General features: G+C 41.7%; 1 protein-coding gene across 1 annotated transcript in view; it reads left to right on the top strand.

The window, feature by feature from the left end:
• Window positions 1–277: 277 nt before the first annotated feature.
• The window catches only part of myo3a (myosin IIIA), a 73856-nt gene continuing 51301 nt past the window's right edge, over window positions 278–22832 (top strand). Inside the window, exons 1-3 of the mRNA XM_071328790.1 lie at window positions 278–291; window positions 8393–8576; window positions 12311–12445. Of these exons, the coding sequence (XP_071184891.1) occupies window positions 290–291; window positions 8393–8576; window positions 12311–12445 (321 nt within the window). The 5' untranslated portion in view covers window positions 278–289. The remainder of the gene's footprint in view (window positions 292–8392; window positions 8577–12310; window positions 12446–22832) is intronic.

The raw sequence follows: 22832 nt of genomic DNA, 5'->3' as shown, positions 1-22832 counted from the left end.
GGTTGCACTAATCAGCTTTGCTTTGTTTATGAATGAGCATCTATATGGGGAAAGGCTCATGTTGCAACTGGCTAATTCCTCTTAATCCTGACATATCTCCTACTACTTAGAGATTGTTTCCAATGGAAGGAGCGAGGGGATTGCTAGCGAGATTAGCGCTGGTTAGCTCCTCCTCTGCTGTTTACACTCATAGTTGCTTTCCCTCTCTCACTCCCTCGAAGCTAACCGAATTCACCGAAAATGGATTAATCCTCCTCCAAAATATGTCCCCAGGCACAATGACAAAACGATGTAAGTTTTTTTCTGTTGTTGGTTTTGGTGTTGTTGTGGATTAGATAGACAAAGTTGTGTGAGGTTGACCAGGGGATAACCTTGGCCTGACTGAAATGTGGCCCCATGGACGTGTACTGTGTGTGGTTGTCAGGTATTAGTGGAGCTGTAACTTACTGGAAGATAATAGGGCAAGATTGCCTTCCCCCATTCCAGAAAACAAATGTTAGTAACCAAATAAAAAGATCCAATCAACACTCAAAGAGCCATGTCTGTATATAAGTGCATATAAAATGTATATTTTTTCTAAACCACATTGTATATGCAGTTACATGCAGACATGGCTCTTTGAATGTTGGTTGGATCTTTTTCTTTGGTTACTACAGTATCATTGGTTTTCTGGGATGGTGGAGGGTTATCTTGCTCCCATTATCTTCCTCTGATTGTAGGTCATGCAGTGTAAAGCCCCCATTCAGGAGATGGAAGACCAACTGGGGCTGCAGGTAAAATGATGAGTCCTCTGCTCTAGAGATTGGGACTGATACCACTGCTTTGACTCTTGTCCTGGATGCTGTTGGAAATGGGAACATACACCCCTGCTGTGTGAATTTATAGAATGTGTGTCAAAATACAAACCTTGCTTTATTTTTCAAACATCCAAGTTAAGGAAACTCACAGTGGGATGCAATCTCCACGTAGGTAGTGATTGGAGGAGTTGACAGCATGCGCGTACACCTATAGGCCTTTAAGTTGAGCTGTATCTTTATAGCCTAATTAGGCTGAGATACAGTGCATTCGGAAAGTATTCAGACTCCTTCCTTTTTTCCTCATTTTGTTACGTTACAGCCTTATTATACAACTGGGTGTGAATACTTATGTAAATGTGATATTTCAGTTTTAAAACATTTATACATTTGTAAAAATTTCGAAAAACCTGGCTTTGCTTTGTCATTATGGGGTATTGTGAGTAGATTGATGAGGGGGGAAAACGATTTAATCAATTTTGGAATAAGGCTGTAATATAACAAAATATGGAAGAAGTCAAGCGGTCAGAATACTTTCCGAATGCACTGTACTAGTAAGCACTTTGTATTGATCATTATTTTCCCAAAATGTTTGTTGTTGTTAGTCTTTTAGAGCTTTCCTAGTATGTCTTGTTGCCTTTTCAGATACCCAAACTATAGTACATCCATCCATTCACTAATACAGTATTATACAATTTGTTGAACATTGCTGGCACCGTCAAAGAACAGAGTTCTTCCAGGTGGAATGATACACTCACCTTTTGGTCTTTCACCTTATACCAAGAGAGTAGGCTTATTTAGGCCTTCCTGTTCTATCCCATTGTTGTCTCTGATGTTAGAGGGATCATCCATTAGGTTTTGTTCTGGGAGCCTTTGATCGTGTAATGGACCCAGAGAAACTTCCCCCTGAGTTCTTGGCCCACGCTAACAGGGTAGTCATTCGTTCAGTACTGGTGTGTCCAGTGTTCTCAATGTCTAAAGTGTTAGGACTCATTCCCACTCACACATGCACAGTGATGTAAAGTACTTAAGTAAAAATACTTTAAAGTACTACTTAAGTAGTTTTTTGGGGTATCTGTACTTTACTATTTACTATTTCACTTTTACTTTACTACATTCCTAAATAAAATAATGTACTTTTTACTCCAAACATTTTACTCCAAACAGTACTCGTTGCATTTTGACAGGAAAATAGTCCAATCGATACAGGGACGTAATCCTCCATCCCTCTTTCCAACAAAGAAAAAAACCGCTCCTGCAAGTGAAGTGGACAGCCGAATAAAACCAGTCCCCAGCGCCTCCTTAATATAACTTTTCATGGCTGAGTCTCTGGACCTGAGAGAGAATACAGCCCTCCTCTCGGAGGAGTGGTGCCGGGCAGGAGGTCAATGGCACAATCGTAGGACCTGTGAGGAGGCAGTCCGCTGGCCCTCCGTTTGCTGAAGACCTGATTCAGATCCCAGTAATCCCGAAGGTACTGGGTAAAGATCAGGCTTGTCATCCCCAGCTGGGGGAACAGGAAAATCGGAAGCCTCCAGACGAGCAGGGCCAGAAAGATGTGGAGAGCGTTGCTGGCAGGTGGACTGGCATGAAGGATTCCATCCCAGAACTCTTCCTGAGGGCCAGTCAATTTGAGGATTATGGATAGAAAGCCACGGATGTCCAAGAACCAGGGGAAGCTCAGGAGAGTCCACCAAATTTCACTGGATAAACTCCACATGATAATCCAGACCTCATAGCTGAATAGACATGGTGAGTTGCTTCACCTTCCCAGATCCTAGGGGCACCCCATCCAGCGCAGTGACCGACAACGGAATGTCCAGCTTAGTGAGGGGCAGCCCCTGTTGGCGAGCTAATGTGCGATCCAGAAAACAGCCGGCAGCCCCAGATTCTATGAAAGTAGGAATGTCCAAATGCCCATTGTCCCACCGCAGGTTGGCTGGAAGCATCTGACTCGCCAGTATTCTCCCGTCTACTGACGAGTCCTCCCGTTTCCCGTCAGCTCGGGACAGGAGGCACGGAAATGTCCAGACTGTCCACAGTAAAGGCAACGTTGCTTGTTAATCCTGCGCCTTCTCTCCAGAGCGGAAAGTCTGGTGCGTCCCAATTGTATTGGCTCCTCTGAAGGAGAATCAGAGCCGAATTGAGAACTCTGACGGGGTATAGGACAAGCAGACACAGCATAAGGCAGTGGAACAAATGAAGAATTGACTCCCTCAGCGGAACCCGAAACACTTGAATCCACTCAGAACCCCGCCGTCCTCTCACAACAACGCTCCCGAAGCCGGTTGTCAATCCGGGTGGCCAGAACGATAAGCTCATACAGAGTGTCAGGGTTGTCCCGGGAAGCCAGTTGAGAACCTCGCTGAGTCTGTTCAGAAAGGCTGAGTGAAGTGCCTCTGTATTCCAACCGCTCTCAGCGACGAGTGTCCGAAAGTCAATAGCGTAATCAGCTACGCTCTGGCTGCCCTGCCAAAGCACAATGAGTCTTTGAGCAGCGTTCATGCCACTGATGGGGTGATCGAAAACCCACTTAATCTCCTGGGTGAAGCTTTGCCAATTAAAACAAACGTCCGATTGCTGCTCCCATATTGCCATGGCCCAGGCCAGAGCCCGTCCTGAGAGCAAGGAGATGACGTATGCTACTCTGGAACGCTCGGTGGGAAACGTTGATGCCTGCAGCTCGAAGGCCAGCGAGCATTGGAGCAGGAACCCACGACACCTCCCAGGATGCCCCTCATAGCGCTCCGGTGCCGGGAGATGAGGCTCCCGAAGGGAGGAAGACGCTGAGCTGGTAGGGAGTGGAGGATTAGGAACAGCCACAGGTGCAGCAGCCGTTGCTCCCGTCTGTCCTGTCTGCAGAGCGGACACAAGAGTTCTTAAATCATCCGACAATGTCTGCAGCCGTGCCTCATGGCGGCCAATCACAGTTCCATGGTGGGTGAGAGCCGACCGTAAATGGTGGAGTTCGGAATGTTCCTCGCACGGCTGAGAAATCTCTGCTGGGTCCATTGTTGGCTTAGGTCTACTGTCACAATAATGCTTGTACGAACTCGAACCCAGGCGCAGAGAAACACAGCAAGCAGAGGTAAGGGTAAATCCAGATCTTTTACTTAGAGTCTTAACAGAAACAAGTCAACCGCACAAGAGCACACTAATAAAACATGAGACCTAAGCAAAGATCCAGACCAACTGAGGAACCTAAATAAACAAGGCAACCAGGTGAACAGAGAAGATAATTAAACACAGGTGAATCCAATAAGTAATAATCAGGGTAACCTGGAAACTAGAAATCAAGGTAAGGGTGCCCTCCAGCGGTAACCTAAGGAAACAACAATCAAATAAAACAGAAACTGTGAAACCTCTCCCCTGAATTCTGCAAAGTACAAAAAGTATAAGAACACATTTACTCATCTACTTTGGATATCCCAAGAAAATATATTTTACAAACAAAATCCAAGAATCCTTAAATAATATAAAGTCAACTTGGAAAATCATCAGCTATTGAATATGGAAACGACATCTACAAATATTCCATCTCAATTTATTGTTATATAGTGATCCTGATATTATTTCATGTGAATTTAATACACTTTTTTTGTGAATGTGGGTTCCTCTCTGTCAAAGAAAATGTAGAAAACTGATGGAAATCCCTTGGATTACATTAAGGGACATTTCCCTTCTGTAGTTCAGTTTGATCTCGCTCAACCAGCTTCATGAGGTAGTCACCTGGAATGCATTTCAATTAACAGGTGTGCCTTGTTTAAAGTTAATTTGTGGAATTTCTTTCCTTCTTAATGCGTTTGAGACAATCAGTTGTGTTGTGACAAGGTAGGGTTGGTATACAGAAGATAGCCCTATTTGGTAAATTAATTTTGTTATTTTTAAAACATTTTATTTAACGTTTGTTTAACTAGGTAAGTCAGTTAAGAACAAATTCTTACTTAGAATGGCAGCCTAACCCGGAAGACGCTGTGCCAATTGTGCGCCCCCCTATTGGACTCCCAATCACGGCCAGTTGTGATACAGCCTAGATGTAAAAAGACCAAGTCCATATTATGGCAAGAACAGTTCAAATAAGCAAAGAGAAACCACAGTCCATCATTACTTTAAGACATGAAGGTCAGTCTTTCGGAACATTTCAAGAACTTTGAACGTTTTTTCAAGTGCAGTCACAAAAACCATCAAGCGCTATGATGAAACTGGCTCTCATGAGGATCGCCACAGGAAAGGAAGACGCAGAGTTACCGCTGCTGCAGAGGATAAGTTCATTTGAGTTACCAGCCTCAGAAATTGGCAATTACCTGCACCTCAGATTGCAGCCCAAATAAATGCCTCACAGAGTTCAAATAACAGACACATCTCAACATCAACTGTTCAGAGGAGACTGTGTGAATCAGGCCTTCATGGTCCAATTGCTGCAAAGAAACCACTACAAAAGGACACCAATAAGAAGAAGAGACTTGCTTGGGCCAAGAAACACGAGCAATGGACATTAGACTGGCCGAAATGAGTACAAATTTGAGATTTTTGGTTCCAACCGCCTTGTCTTTGTGAGACACAGAGTAGGTGAACGGAAGATCTCCGCATGTGTGGTTCCCACCGTGAAGCATGGAGGAGGAGGTGTGATGGTGTGGGGGTTCTTTGCTGGTGACACTGTATGCGATTCATTTAGAATTCAAGGCACACTTAACCAGCGTGGCTACCACAGTATTCTGCAGTGATAAGCCATCCCATCTCGTTTGCGCTTAGTGGGACCATCATTTGTTTTTCAACTGGACAATGACCCAAAACACACCTTCAGGTGTATGAAATATAAAATAAATTTGGATTTGTTTAACACTTTTTTGTTTCCTTATGTGTTATTTCATAGTTTTGATGTCTTCGGTATTATTCTGCAATGTAGAAAATAGTACAAATAAAGAAAAACCCATACATAAGTAATGTGTTTCCAAACTTTTGACTGGTACTGTATATCTTCACCAAATCTATGCAAACTGGTCTTGTTCCTAAAGATTTTAAAATTGACCAAGTTATCCCCCTCTATTAATCTGGGGATCCAATATATTTTACAAATGATCGTCCAATATCTGTACTGCCATGTTGTTCTAAAATCCTACAAAAATTGGTGTATAAGACCATATTGAAACATGTAAATCAACATTGTATTCAATACTTGCACCAATATGGTTTTTGTGGATAAAATCTTTACAGCCTTTAACAACAATGAATACGCTCTTGGCATCCTTTTAGATTTATCCAAAGCTTTTCACACCGTTGATCATGAAAGATTATTTTCTAAATTGCATTATTACGGTTTTCGTGATTATACTTTATTTTTTTATTTTTTTATTTCACCTTTATTTAACCAGGTAGGCTAGTTGAAAACAAGTTCTCATTTACAACTGCAACCTGGCCAAGATAAAGCAGTGCGACACGAACAGCAACACAGAGTTACACATGGAATAAACAAGCGTACAGTCAATAACACAATAGAAAATGAAGTCTATATACAGTGTGTGCAAATGGCGTGAGGAGGTAGGCAATAAATAGGCCATAGTAGTGAAGTAATTACAATTTAGCAGATTAACACTGGAGTGATAAATGAGCAGATGATGATGTGCAAGTAGAGATACTGGTGTGCAAAAGAGCAGAAAAGCAAATAAAAACAATATGGGGATGAGGTAGGTAGATTGGGTGGGCTATTTACAGATGGACTATGTACAGCTGCAGCGATCGGTTAGCTGTTCAGATAGCTGGTGATATAATGTAGCAATATGTATGATAGAGAACAATTTGTTTATGCAAACGGCTGTGCATCTACCAGGACCAAGATATCCTGTGGTTTGCCACAGGGTTCAATAATTGGACATTCTTTATTCCTAATCTATGTCAATGACTTTGCTGGTGTGTTTTCTACCGTACTTCCTATTCTCTTTGCTGATGATACACACAATCATTTTGATTCATTTATTAATGAAGCCAACTCAGGTATGGCCACATTTTCTGAATGGTTCCAGATAAATAAATAATCTTTAAATGTAAAAAAAAAAATCCAACTTTATTGTATTCACTAGTAAGCATAAGAAATATAGTTACAAAATTAAAATAAAAAAGAGCCAGAATCTCAATTGGTAGGAATGAAATGGAACAAGTCACATCCACTAGATTCCTCAGAGTTCTAATTGATGAAAAGTTATCCTGGAATGATCATATTCAATTTGTTTGTAGCAAAGTGATGAAATCTGTTGATATCATCAGAAAGAATAGTGGTTTGGTTCATCAGGCTTGCTTCCTAACTCTATACTAAAGCTTAATTAACTGTAATATTGTCTGGGCCAGTACATATGCCTCCAGCCTACACAAATTACTCATCATACAAAACACATTTAATTACCTGGCTCCATCTGCACCTTTGTTTAGGAAACTCAATATCTTGTCTATTTACAACATTAATGTACGCCAGTTATGCACTTTCATCTACAAATACTCATACCTCCCAGATAGTTTACCCTTCAATGGATTCTTCCATGTTAATTCTGAAATCCATCTATATAACACAAGACACTGCGATAACCTTCATCCTCCCCTCTGCTGCACCTCACATAGTCAATTCTCTATCAGATACAAAGGTACCATACTCTGGAATTCTTATCTTCACATTGCCAAAACCTCATCATCGATCAATAACTTAAAGCGAAGACTGGGGGTCAGCCTGAAACTACATAATAATCCCCTCCATATAGCCTAACTCGCACGCACGCACGCACGCGCGCACACACACACACACACACACGTTTTTTCTTGTATACTGAGTATATCATGCACAATTATAATTAATATGCTTTGATTAACTGATTGAAAAAACACCTCACTTGCATTACCAGTTTTTTAAATCTATTCTGTCTTTCACTTATTTTCTTTGGTGCAAATAAATAAAACCTAAAACATTGGCTCTGTTTCAACCCAAACCCAATTAGATCCACTCCAATGTTCAAAGTGCAAGGCCTATGCACGCTGTGTATCTGAGGTAATCAAGTATCCTTGAGTAATGTTCTCAGGACATTGTGAACAACCCTTACAATTACAATCATCTCAGTGGAATTCCAACAAGGATAAACACTGCAGTAACAAATCTAATGAGAGATAAAGCTACAGATCCTTTACAATCACTTTACTTTACATGAACCAATATTTGAGAAGGCCCAGGACTACACTATTCTTTTGACTACCAGAAATAGACCATGGATTTATAAAGACACAAATAACAAGCCTGGCTAACAAGCTTGCCCATCCATCCATCCATCCAGTACCTTCTTCGCCATTTGAACTGGCATGTGGGGAGGGGTTAAGGAAGACACAAGACACACGAATGGAAGCATGCAACCATGGTAACCACAATTGGAAGGAAATATGTAGAATGAACTGCCAAGACTGGAGACATATTGCTTATATGCAAAGATGTGAATCATTTGATTTGATGTGCCAAGATTGGTCGCCCTTTTGTTTATTTCATTCATGGAATGACAAGTTGGGGCTTTAGCAAGAAACGTTCATTCACAATGGCCATGTTATTCCTTTACCCCTCTCTTTCCCAGGAGATCTCTCATGAAGATGTTTCCACAATCAGGGAAATCGATTATCTTCGACACATTTCCTGATCCGACAGATACCTGGGAGATCATCGAGACCATCGGGAAAGGGACTTATGGCAAAGTCTACAAAGTCCTCAACAAGATCGATGGCAGCAAAGCGGCTGTCAAGATCCTGGACCCCATCCATGTGAGTCATGTTTCCTTACTTAGGTTCTGAGGTATGTGTGTCTGCATGTCGAGGTGCATGCTTTTGAAATTGAAAATGAGCATGTTGGGGCTTGGTATTTAAGTAGGCCAATAGTAGGAATGTCCTTTCATGCCATGCAGGTGTTGTCGTTACTATGCATTAGTGTGGCTGGCCGGTAGTAGCCTTCGGTATGTTTATGGTCCTGGGGAGCCATAGTGAGGACACATCACATTACCTGTAGCCCCAGACCTGTCATGTGGGGAGTTTCAGGGAGCTTCAGGCCCTGTGCTGCCATCCATGATGAATAGAAATGACACATTAGTCAGGCACGTGGTTTTCAGGCACAGGTTTCACATGGATTTTCCCGTTTATTTTTCACACATTAGAAAAATGTCACGTGAGGAAAATAAATTGCACATTTTCAGACGTGTGTAAAGTTTCACAAAGATTTTTCACATACATTTTTCACATGACTCAGACACATGGTTTTCCAACATTTCACATGTGCTATTCTAAGTTTCACATGTGTGCTTTTGGAACCGGTGGTATTGGAACCCATGTCTCCCACAGGAGAAGCCAATGTCTTGACTGTTTGATCAAGAGGGCCAATATTGGGTTTGTCTTCCAATGTATATGTAATGAACACAATGGGAGACAGAGAGCTGGTTTAAAGCGCAGGGCGAAGCCGGTGTTTATTTGCAAAGAACCACAGGAGGAGGCAGGTAGCTGGGTCCAGGGGCAGGCGGAAGGTCATACACACGGGGTCCAAAAAGGCAACAGTACAGGCAGAACAGTACAGTACAGGCAGGGAAAAGGCCAGGAGTTCAGGCAATAGGTTGATAACAGGAAATCCGATAGGCTAAAGTACAGACAGGGAAAAGGCGTTGTTAGTGAGGCAGGCCAAAACTATCTTACACGGGACGATTAAATTGCAGGGAACCCAGCGCTCCAAATAGACGTGTGTCACAAAACAAACAATATTTCACAATGACGGGGTGCAAAGAACTGAACTAAATCATGTGTGATAATGACATACAGGTGTGTGAACAGGTGATCAGAATTCAGATGATTGGGATCTGGAGAGTGAGCTGCGTTCAGGAGATCTATGTGTTTGAGAGTGTGAGCTGGAAAGTGGGCTGGAAAGTGAGCTGTGTTCAGGGATCTATGTGTTTGAGAGTGTGAGTTGGAAACAGACATTACAGTATATTTATTATCAATTTCTCTCAATCTCAGAATATTGACTGTTCAATAAAAGATAGGGCTGTCAAATGATAAATTTTTTAAAAATGAGTTAATAGCAGGATTTGCTGTGATTAATCATGATTAATAGCAAATTCAGAATGTTCTCGAATTGAGCTGTCATTTAAGCTTTTTTTACATAAAGAATATTGACGTCTTGATTTTGTCCAAAGTAACATTTAGCAAAATCAGGTATATTTAAGATTTAGCAAAGCTGTCATTAAGGCAAAGGGTGGCTACTTTGAAGAATCTCAAATGTAAAATATATTTGGATTATTTTAACACTTTTTTGGTTACTTCATGATTTTATATGTGTTATTTCATAGTTTTGATGTCTTCACTATTATTGTACAATGTAGAAAAAAGTGAAAATAAAGAAAAACCCTTGAATGACTAGGTGTGTCCTAACTTTTGACTGGTACTGTATATTTAAGAGCCAAAACATTTATAATGGACATAAAAAATCCTCAGAAACGCCATCTTGTTCTCATTGACTAGCATACTAAATTTAACTAGCTAGCTATCTTGTTTTCACTCGGTCAAAACAATAAGAGGATACAACAAAAAGACCAGAAAACTCATCACAATTTTGTTAAACATGTCATCTCTAGATTTAGAAAATGTAACCATGTGTACAAACTGGAAAACAGGATAAAAAATAAGAAGATATGGAGAGATAGCTTCGCTGTTCTTTTCACTGGACTTCAACATTGGAAGAAGAAAGACTCCAAATACCTCTCCCTTGTGGTATCGCATAGTATACATGTATATCAGTGCAACACAATGGAGCACTACAATAACAATGTGGTGGATGGTTCAGGAAAAATAAATCCAAATTTTTTACGCACTTGAATTATTATACACAGGTAGAAAACATTGCTACTGCAACACGTTAACACCACCTTTTCACATGTGAGGAGAATAACATTATTTCACCCCCACATGTGAACTTGCAATTCCACATGTGAAACTTTGATTTTCACAGGTGAAGGTTTTTCAGATGTGAACTTGCAATTCCACATGTGAAAGTGATATTTTCACATTAAGAGTTTTCTTACATGTGAAACTGCAAATGTGATTTTTACGTCATTGTTTTTCACATGTGAAATTGCAATTCACGTGAGGTGAAAACATGTTATTTTCCTCACATGAGAAAAGGTGGTGTTAACACGTGAACTGTACATTTAATACATGTGAAAATATGGTGTCATGAAAACAGCAATTTCCAATATGAAAATCAGATTTTCACATGTTAAACTGCAAATTTAAAGTCTATCTTATTGGCTTCTGTTCTCCTCTGAGGTTCTGTCTTCTGTTTGGTCACACTTTGTCACTTTATCAATCTTTTCTCTCTTTCTTTATTTCATATTCTCTATGTCTTTCTCTCTCTCAGTCAGTCTTCTGTCTCCACAACAGACTTCCCCAACCTCCTCATTAGAATTGTTCTTTCTCTTTCTTTCTCTTTATCAATTTATATATTTTATCTATCTCCATCTCTCTCTCTCTCTGTATAGCTTAATATCAGCCTCCCCTTCTTTTGATAACAACACAAAGCATCAACTGTAGATTTACCTAGATTGTGCTTTCAAGGCCCTACAATTACATGAAAGAGGGAAATGTTTCATTGTTCATTCATAAAACATATATTTCATTACTGATCTAGAGAAAATACACGCTTGAAATGAACGTGGTTGCTATGGCTATAAAATCGAGCTAACATTTTCTTCCTCTCACTCAGTTTTGAGAAATGACATCTGGTGAGATGCTGGAAAAATATGACACAAACGGCACATTGCTACGTTGACAGAAAATTTGAAAAGATCAACTACAGTAGCTACTTGACTGTATAATGTTTTCATTATTGGTCATGTAATTCAGTAAGCACTAGAAGTGTTTACAATTCCTAACAATGGTTTCTTTCAAAAGCAGATAGTCAACGCTATACGTGGACAAGGTTTAAGTAGATTATGCAACTCTTGTTGTGTTCATTTGCTTTTCCAGGTACAATGAATGGCACTATTAAGTGAAAGCGTAATGAACAGTTGTTTTTATCCATTAAACTCTAGAATCATCTTAATAGCTGTCTCATTAGTCTGTAGAGAGTTTGTTACTGTATTTCATTAATGAAGAATAATTATCTATAGACCCTTCTCTGAGAGGAGCATCCTTTTAATCAATCGGTTGATAGGTTCCTGCAGAGAACACAAGCATGCAGTACATGCACAATATCACTCATTAAAGATGATCAGATTCGTAAGCATTGAGATGACATTTTAGTAACCACAGCTGTTGGTTCCATTATGACTGTTTAATTCCTCTTTGTGATGCGAGCATGTATTCTGATTTGGCATATGATTGAATACATAACATGACAAACAATCTATCATAAGATTTGGCTGCAGAACACCAAATTGTCACAGATTAGGTCATTGAGGATTCATGATAAGTCTCCTGTCATTTTACATTGTTGACCCATGTTGGTTATTGTTTTCCAGGATATCGATGAGGAGATTGAAGCAGAATACAATATCCTCAAGGCTCTCTCTGACCACTCCAATGTGGTTAAATTCTTCGGGATGTACTACCAGAGGGATGTCAAAAACGGGGACCAGTTGTGGCTAGTTCTTGAGGTAAAGCCCACAATGTTTTTTTGCTGTACATCAATGTGACTAACTATTTACATTTTAGTCAATTATAAGACACTCTTATCCAGAATGACTTACAGAAGCAATTAGGGTTAAGTGCCTTGGTCAATGATAGATTGTTCAACTAGTCGGCTCTATACTAGGTAGACAGCACAGTGGTGAAGGGACCAGGCGGGGGAAGGTATTATGTAACAGTATAAGATCCAGCAGGAGGTCTGGACATACAGCTTTCCCATAGAAGGCCATATGGGCTCTGGTGTCATTGGCTCAACCTGTGTCGTGCTGAGTGAAGCAGAGGAGGGATTTGCATTTCCAAATCAAATCAAATTTTATTAGTCACATACACATGGTTAGCAGATGTTAATGCGAGTGTAGCGAAATGCTTGTGCTTCTAGTTCCGACAATGCAGTAATAACCAACAGTAATCTAACCTAACAATTCCACAACTACTACCTTACACACACACACAAGTGTAAAGGGATAAAGAATATGTACATAAAGATATATGAATGAGTGGTGGTACAGAACGGCATGGCAGATGCAGTAGATGGTATAGAGTACGGTATATACATATGAGATGAGTACTGTAGGGTATGTAAACATAAAGTGGCATAGTTTAAAGTGGCTAGTGGTACATGTATTACATAAAGATGGCAAGATGCAGTAGATGATATAGAGTACAGTATATACATATGAGATGGGTAATGTAGGGTATGTAAACATTGTATTAAGTGGCATTGTTTAAAGTGGCTAGTGGTACATTTTTACATAATTTCCATCAATTCCCATTTTTAAAGTGGCTGGAGTTGAGTCAGTATGTTGGCAGCGGCCGCTAAATGTTAGTGGTGGCTGTTTAACAGTCTGATGGCCTTGAGATAGAAGCTGTTTTTCAGTCTCTCGGTCCCTGCTTTGATGCACCTGTACTGACCTCGCCTTCTGGATGATAGCGGGGTGAACAGGCAGTGGCTTGGGTGGTTGTTGTCCTTGATGATCTTTATGGCCTTCCTGTGACATCGGGTGGTGTAGGTGTCCTGGAGGGCAGGTAGTTTGCCCCTGGTGATGCGTTCTGCAGACCTCACTACCCTCTGGAGAGCCTTACGGTTGTGGGCGGAGCAGTTGCCGTACCAGGCGGTGATACAGCCCGACAGGATGCTCTCGATTGTGCATCTGTAGAAGTTTGTGAGTGCTTTTGGTGACAAGCCGAATTTCTTCAGCCTCCTGAGGTTGAAGAGGCGCTGCTGCGCCTTCTTCACAACGCTGTCTGTGTGGGTGGACCAATTCAGTTTGTCCGTGATGTGTACACCGAGGAACTTAAAACTTTCCACCTTCTCCACTACTGACCCGTCGATGTGGATAGGGGGGTGCTCCCTCTGCTGTTTCCTGAAGTCCACAATCCTGGGCCGTCTCCACGAATCAGTGTGGACAGCTGATTTTGCTCTTGTCTGGCTGAGTGCAGTATATTCTGGGTGTCCAGGGGCTGTTTTCACGACTGCAAATATAAGTTCATTACACTTTTTATACTACCCTGCAATCGCCAACACATTGCCTGGCTCAGGTATTTTGTTTTCACATTGTCCTTTCCAGCACAGTTCAAGCAACTTATTGTGGATTCGTAACCAGTTTAGCTCAGCTTGGCTTGGCTCAGCTCGGCTCAGTAGTGTCTAAAGGGTATAGGTGTCCTGAATGCTGGCCGTCAAGGGCCACTTCATTTGCTGTTCTTCTCCAGTCAATGGTTTGAATGATCAATTAATACAGTTTATTGACCAGAGTCGTTGATTGAAAGGTATGGATGGAAAACCAGAAAACATAACTGGTCTGGAGGACCTGAGTTGGGGATACCTTCTCTGGAGGCTCCATCATGGGAAGCTTATGTTCAGTATTGGTGTGAGTAAGACTCAACATCAGGTAGAGGATTTAGCTGAGCAATGTGCCTCAAGATTATAGCAGGTATCCCCAGGTGACCCTTTAATACGACGCACATTAACATGAACATTTAAAGATCAACATGTATAAATACTGTTCAAACTCAAGCATGTGTTGTTACAGTTTAGTAGTGAGTTTTTAGGGCAATACAAAGGCACAATGTCAGCAGTCCAGTAAGCTTGTCAGTGTTACTAACTATTCTACTGTAAGTACAGGGTAATGCCTCGATTAAAAAGGATTTCCTCATTTCGACATGTCAAGTCAAGCGCAGTATTTGGCTGGCTCAAGAGGAAGAATAACCACAGGGAAGTCTGAGACTTTTGCCTGGCTGCTTTTTATTCACACAATGAAAAACAACCGTATCCTTCTGAACGTACTGAGTGTGAATTTCGTGACTCAATTATGAAAACGGTGGTTTTAGAGAGAAAAATTCAAGGGGACCTTGTTGATGTTATGATTGTGAGAGGCAGTGTGGCCCGTCCCTCTGCATCCTTTACATTGTATTTCCCCCAGAACGCCAAGCTCCAGACAAACGTGTTTTACGGAGGTCAACTTGCGTCTGAGGAAAGTGTTAGCGAGATCTGATGCGCCACTAGCTGAGCTTTGTGCTGTCTGATATTTGACCCTCAAATTTGAGATCCTGCTGTGAAGATCGAGAGAGACTGTTTCAAATATTATATGAACGGCTGGTAATAATGGTCAGCTGGCCCAGGAGGCTCTGGTGGGAAAGCTCACAGCGCCAAAGGTCACACATGCTGTCTGTGTTAGATGTTCAGATTCCAGTTGTGTGTTCGTTTGTGTCTAATCACATAATATCTTTGTATGTAGGGTTAGATGTAGGATATTTTCTGTATGTTACCGAACAGTGTTTGCCAGTGTAATTGTGTGCGTTTTTGAGTTGTGTGAGTGTGATTGTGAATGTATATGTGCACTTGCGTGAATTGTGTGTGCACGTGTGTCCCCGGCATTTGTTTGTGAGCCCCTATTGAAGCATGCAGGACAAGCGGCCTCTCTGCTGTGCCTCAGGGAAAGTTATTTGTTGGCCTGCTTCTTAACTGATGTTGTCCTCCGTGCCGCTGTGTTCTGTGTGATGCTTCAGCCTGTTTCCATTACCCTAGCCTCTTTTACAAGTCTGTAATCTAAGGTAAAGTAGCCAAGCTTGAACAAAGCTCACACATTTCTGTTATCCAAGCTCAGAGGGCTTGAACATTATCAACTATCCCCTCTCTGTGTAATGCTAACCCAGTAGATAGTTTTCACATCGCCAGCTTATGTTTCTGCCTGGCTCTCCTCAGTTTCCTTCTCGGTGGAAGGGTCGTTTAATCACCTGTCTGACTTTAGATGTCAGGCTCCTCTCTGAATGAAAGTCGGACTTCAAACCAATAATGTTACCAGCTGGAGGACAGGGGTTTTCTGTTAGCATGATCAGCATAAGCATACTCTGAATACAATGTTACCACACCATTCAGACTTCCAAAGCATACCAATCAAGGGCCGCAGTCTTAGTTAGAGTAAATCCTATTCTGTCACAAGGCAGGTGTTGATATGTACCAATTGGGCCTTTGTTTTAAGTCCTCGCTAGGGCTCCCTGAGGTATTTCAGTGGAGCACATTTACCGCGGGTTAGAAAAGCAAAGCCAGTGTTTGGGCGAGTTCAGTCAGCTTTGCTACTTTGTTTGCTCTCTATCCCCACTGTGTTTTGCATATCTGTATGCAAACTCCTCAAGCCAGCAGGCCAAATCTGAGGGACTAATCCACGGGGCCTGCCAGTCGCGTTTCTGGACGCAGTGTGTGTGTGTGTGTGTGTGTGTGTGTGTGTGTGTGTGTGTGTGTGTGTGTGTGTGTGTGTGTGTGTGTGTGTGTGTGTGTGTGTGTGTGTGTGTGTGTGTGTGTGTGTGTGTGTGTGTGTGTGTGTGTGTGTGTGTGTGTGTGTGTGTGTGTGTGTATGAGAGTGTGTGTATTTATACAAAGGGAGAGGAGAAAATACAAAGGGGCGAGGATGGGTGATAGAGGATGCAATCACCATGGTTACAGTCCTTCCTTCTGAACTGTAATTTTCCGTGGTTCATTGTGGATCAGAGGATCCCCTCTCCTCACGCCACGCTGCTCATTATGACGACGATCTGCACAAATTGCATCCTTCACTTTGTTGCTTCCTCATTGGGCCTCATTGGGCTCTGCTCTTGTGCTTATAACTCAGTCTCTCTAGTGGACTCCTTTATGATAGATAGCGGATGTGGGGAGATGAGGGAGCTTTCATCTTTTGCTCCCAATCTGGGTCCATTGAAGGTTTGAGACCTCAACCCTATAAAAACTTCAAAGATACCAATAAAGGGACCAATTTGATTCTCTAATTGGGAATATTGTCGACCTAAATTGTATACCTTGATATTTTTGGTTCTCATGGTTGAATGGTAAACCCAAGGAGCTGTGTTATTTATGGGGCAGCAAGTAGCCTAGTGGTAAGAGCGTTGGGCCAGTAACCGAAAGGTTGCTAGATCGAATCCTCAAGGTAAAAATCTGTCGTTCTGCCCCTAACAAGGCAGTTAACCCAATGTTCCTGGGCCGTCATTGTAAATAAGAATTTGTTCTTACCTTACTTGCCTAGTAGAATTTTTTTAAATGTAATTATCAAGATCTTATTTCACATGGCTTTTTAAATTTACTTGGTACTTTATGATGAAAAGCCATGAACTAACATAATTAGGAGTTTAGTTAGGAGTAACTTTAATTCAACTTTAATGTTCTCCTGTCTTTGAAATCAAATCCAATCAAACGTTATTTGTCACGTGCGCCGAATACAACAGGTATAGACCCTTACAGCATTTCACTGTAAGGTCTACAGTGAAATGCTTACTTACAGGCTCTAACCAACACCTGGGAGCGGCCCGTCAGGAAGTGCAAGATCCAGTTGCAGAGGGAGGTGTTTAGTCCCAGGATCCTTAGCTTAGTGATGAGCTTTGAGGGTACTATGGTGTTGAACTCTGAGCTGTAGTCAATGAATAGCATTCTTACATAGGTGTTCCTTTTGTCCAGGTGGGAAAGTACAGTGTGGAGTGCAATAGAGATGGCATCATCTGTGGATCTGTTTGGGCGGCATGCAAATTGGAGTGGGTCTAAGGTTTCTGGGATAATGGTGTTGATGTGACATTACCAGCCCTTCAAAGCACTTCATGGCTACGGACGTGAGTGCTACGGGTCTGTAGTCATTTAGGCAGGTTGCCTTCATGTTCTTGGGCACAGGGACTATGGTGGTCTACTTGAAACATGTTGGTATTACAGACTCAATCAGGGACATGTTGAAAATGTCAGTGAAGACACCTGCCAGTTGGTCAGCACATGCCCGGAGCACACGTCCTGGTAATCTGTCTGGCCCTGCAGCCCTGTGAATGTTGACCTGTTTAAAAGTCTTACTCACGTCGGCTTCGGAGAGCGTGCTCACACAGTCGTCCGGAACAGCTAATGCTCTCATGTATGTCTTAGTGTTGCTTGTCTCGAAGTGAACATAGAAGTGATTTAGCTCGCCTGGTAGGCTCGTGTCACTGGGCAGCTCGCGGCTGTGCTTCCCTTTGTAGTCTGTAATAGTTTGCAAGCCCTGCCACATAAGATGAGCGTCGGAGCCGGTGTAGTACAATTCAATCTTAGCCCTGTATTGACACTTTGCCTGTTTGATAGTTCATCGGAGGGCATAGCAGGATTTCTTATAAGCTTCCGGCTTAGAGTCCCGCACCTTGAAAGCGGCAGCTCTACCCTTTAGCTCAGTGCGAATGTTGCCTGTAATCCATGGCTTCTGGTTGGGGTATGTATGTACAGTCACTGTGGGGACGACGTCCTCGATGCACTTATTGATAAAGCCAGTGACTGATGATAAAGCCAGTGACTGATGTGGTGTACTCCTCAATGCCATCGGAAGAATCCCGGAACATGTTCCAGTCTGTGATAGCAAAACACACAAAGCAGTGTTTCAGTCCCTTATTATCAATTATGCAAACAACCTCTATAACGTCAGCCCAATGTTACATTTTGTATTATTATCTTTTTGTGGTACTAATAGCTCTTGCAGCATCGTATTAGTCATAAATTGATATTGCTGTCTATTCTGTGCCCATGTTGTATTTATGATTTTTATTTTAATCAGTGGACCTTAGTCTTCTCCACACTAACAGCACATAACACGTTGCTAATTAAGTGATACTGCCTGAGAAGCCGGTGTTCGGAGGATATATTGGCACAGGTGTTGTGTACCATCATATTCAAATAATGATTGACATATTTTCATTAAAGACGTTAATTTGATTAATTTATTCATACTATTTAATCCTTCCATGAGATATAGTCCAGACACAAATCTAGGGTTGCTACCCAAGCCGGCTGGTTGTTCATTCTATCGGTTAGGTTGCCAGAAACGAGACCCAATCGTGAAGTCTTTTCGTTCTCAATCTATGGACCTTCGTTCTAAATGTTTCGTTGCCGTGATGGCTAGCAACATTCTTATCCCTTGCTTGCTAGCTAGCCAACTTCGGCTAACACAGTCACGTCAAACAGTGCAGCCAGAATAACAGCAAAGTGCAGCATTTGTGTTTGATTAAGCTGTTTTCTAGTGACATTTATTTCGATACATCCATAACAATGAGCTAATGATGTGCGATTTTGCCTGGCATAGAATATTTGCTCTCTCGCCAGGACACTGTTCAGAGGAGCTAGCCATCAACACAGCTAACACAATCACATAAAACTGAAGCTGGAATGACAGCAGACCAGCTGCATTTAGTTTCTTTTGACCTCTTTTTCCACCAACATTTCTTTGTATATATCCATAAAAAGGATGCTGGTTCATGATTTCGACTGTCTGAGTAAAGCTGCCTGCTTGTCTGTCTCGTCCAGAGTCCCAACATCTTCATTATGGTGGGACAGCTGCAAATTGAGTTTTGATATTGAAACAATGTTGCAAATGTCGGAGAGATAGACGGCAACGTTTACACAAATCTCTGCAATTTTTTATGGTGGAGATCAAGTTTATAAATTGCCTGGTTGGGCTGATCAGACAGTGGATTGCGCAGTGAGATAGAACAGTAAATAGGCATTTTAACGTCATAGCCTTAGCCGGTGGTAACTTGTGGAATAGACACCGGCTGGAATTAAGTTTTAGCCAATCAGCATCCAGGATTACACCCACCTGTTGTATAAAAGGAAATAAGGCCTCGAGTGCCAGGGAGTGAAGTGGTTGGCAGGATAAAGCTAGCATCTTGGGTAGTTCTGGCTTCACATATGTTTTTAATCTCTGCACCCAGAATCAAGTCATGCGTGCGTGCTTGGTCAGCTACTCAACAAATGTAAAATGGTTTGTCTGAAACAAGTGACTTCCTATGTGCAGGGCTAGCTACACATACGCCTGACTACTGCTGTTTCCCCTCACTGAGTTGCTACACAATGTCGAGGTTCCAGTTCCTCACAGAGATACGGTGCCTAAAGACACCCTGTCTTACACTTACAGTGTGTGCTTTTGGAAGTCATCGAATCAAATCAAATTTGATTTGTCACATACACGTGTTTAGCAGATGTTATAACGGGTGTAGCGAAATGAGTGGTAAGGTAAGCCGATGTAAAAATACTTGTAGCCATGTCATTCAGTATCAAAGCTCAAAGGATAACCTCTGAGCTGATAACACCAGACTTAAACTGTAATGCAAACTCTTATGTAGGTAAGCTAGTTGAACAGCGATGCGCCCAAACAACGGTTAGTGTCATCAGTAGTGGCATGATCACAGTGTTATGGCAGTTGTCGTCAGCGTTTACATATTGTTACATACATGGCTAAATATTGTACAGACTTATTTTCAAACCAATGAAAATGATCCAAAACAACCAAACAATTACCGTGAAGCACGTTGGCATGATTAGTATTGGAGCACACTGCAACCATCAATTCTATGACCACCATCCCACCATAATAATGAAGGATCATTGCAGCGATGGCATGTTTAATGCAGATAAACTAACAGGGGGGAGATTGCGTTCATTATACACCGGGTGACATAAATATTGAGACAGCGATCCCTATGATAGGGGTAGATAATTGTTCCGTCTGTGAAATGAGCTGAGAAGATGGATCCGTGGTCTGACGTTTAAATAGCCCGGCACTCTGCTTTTTGACACACATATATCAATCATCGTGTGCCGCTGCTTCAAACCCTCGGCCACTCTGCCCTTGTGTACCCAATACCTTCATTTGAACAGCAATCCAGTGCTCTGTTCTACGCTTTAAGTTGTGAAATCATTTCATATAAAGTGCTAATAACATGCATCTAATCATGTTTAATTAAATTTTTTGAAACACACTATTTGTCTTTCAGCTCTGTTGTCTTCAAGCCTGCATTTTACTCCCTTAAAAACACTGTCCTTATTCTCCCTGACTCCAAGTTGTCGCCAACTCTGGCCGTTATTCATTGACAATGAGGTTTATAATGGCTTTGTTTGTTAGGGCTTTAAATTAAACACAGTCAGAAATCAGAGACCTTGGCCTGAGGACCAAACACGCACACCATGCACTCACACACGTACACACACACACACCCACACCCACACACACACGCACACGCACGCGCACGCACACGCACACGCACACGCACACACACACACACACACACACACAATAATTAAACATCATTTTTGTTACAAGTTGAAAGTAACAAAGGAAAACATGAGATATGTACATGTTGAAAAAAAAATATTTCTTACAAGAAATCTTTGTGTCCTTTTATGGAGACATCTCTTTGTGCTGCAGTAAACATAGATCTACACAATTATACTGCTCAATATAACTAGCTGCACCTGTAGAGAAAACATCTCCAAGCTTAAAATGGAATGCCCAATCAAAAGAGGGGGGTATGGGGAGGGGGGGCATACATATTTGTGACATCCTCATCATCTTTTCTTCTTCTTTTTTTCATGGTCTTTGATCCATTAAACTCATTTACATGACAAAAGCAGCACCTGATCTGTATTGGATCATCTCCTGTTCTGTTTTGAGGCTTACTGGCCAAACCTTTGAGCTGACAAAGAAGAACTATGGTGATTCACAATATGCATTTCTTTTGAAGCTGTCTTGTTGCATTGTGGTGATTGGTTAAGGTCCACATATCCTATAGGCGGGATCATCATGTGATGACTCACAGTACCCACTGACAGCTCTTAGCTAATGATTGACAGGACCCAGTATAGCAATGATGATGACCCAGTATGGAGCTCAGAAAGCTTCACATCCCTACTACTAGTTAGCTATCGTCATCGGGTTTCCACTAGCTACCACAACCACAAAGTCAAAATGGCTATATCGTAAAAATGTATTAAAACAAAAATGTGCTTTTGTCTTCATTTAAGGTTAGAGTTAGGCATTAGGTTAGCAGTGTGGTTAGGGTTAAGGTTAGGTTTAAAATCTGATTTGAAGAAAATAAATTGAAATAGGTGGTGTTTATGACTTTATGGTTGTGGTAACTAGTTTGTGTACAGTATTTCATACCATCCCTCCATTTTTATTGTGGGTATAAATAGCAGGCTAAGACTTTTAAATCCAACAGCTAGTCTAGCAGAAGGTAGGGGGATGGAGCCGGTGATGGCAGCTAACAGTATTAGCCCCTAAGTCTCAAGTCATTTCCATACAACATGTGAGGAATTATGTTCATGTCTTGTCCAAAGCTGACTGTAACAATGTGCCCACAGTCTCTCGCGGGGAGATAACCATGAGGTTTCAAAATGAAGCCAATATCTGACATTAAAGTATATGTTCTTCGTGTAGACTTGTCTGAACTCTGGGGATATTTGACCAATGTTGACAGAAGAGACAATCTGATTTGATGGGTTCTGGTTTAGCGCCTAATGTGGGTATTGATGGAATTAGCTATTTTGGGATGTGTACCTGTAACAGTAGTTGGCAACATGACTTGAAGTGACTCAAATGCAAGAACTTAATAAGCTAATACGCTACATCTAGGTAATCCCAAATAGAAAACAATGTAGCTAAGTGTGAAATTTCACACGTCGTCTTTAGTCAGCCAGGGGGTGCGACTGCCTCTTTCAACATGTCCAAAATAATTAATGTTGGCGTTAAATGGGGCACTCTAGAAGACCAAACAGTGTGGCTGGGAGAGAGAGTGCTAACGTTTAGCTTGGCTAATGCCATGGCACTGGAGCCTAGCTAGCTCATTAAAATGGATCGGTCTGCCTTGCCCTGTGAAATTTAATGATGACAGGTGATCTCGGCTGTGATGTGGACTCTGACGTCAGGCTCAGCCGGCTCTCTGAGACGCTCCTGTCTGCAGAGGCTTCTGATACGCCCTGCTTGACTGCAGTCTGTCTGCAAAGGCTGATAGGAAATAGCCGGGGCTTGCAGTTAGTGAAGTGAAGTATTACTGTTACAGTTTATGGAATACTGGGGTTTTGACTGAGCTTCT

The sequence above is a fragment of the Salvelinus alpinus genome, chromosome 10 (genome assembly GCF_045679555.1).
Source record: "Salvelinus alpinus chromosome 10, SLU_Salpinus.1, whole genome shotgun sequence".
Lineage (NCBI taxonomy): Eukaryota > Metazoa > Chordata > Actinopteri > Salmoniformes > Salmonidae > Salvelinus > Salvelinus alpinus.
The sequence above is the reverse complement of the archived record's forward strand: the minus strand, read 5'-3'. Positions and strand labels throughout refer to the sequence as shown.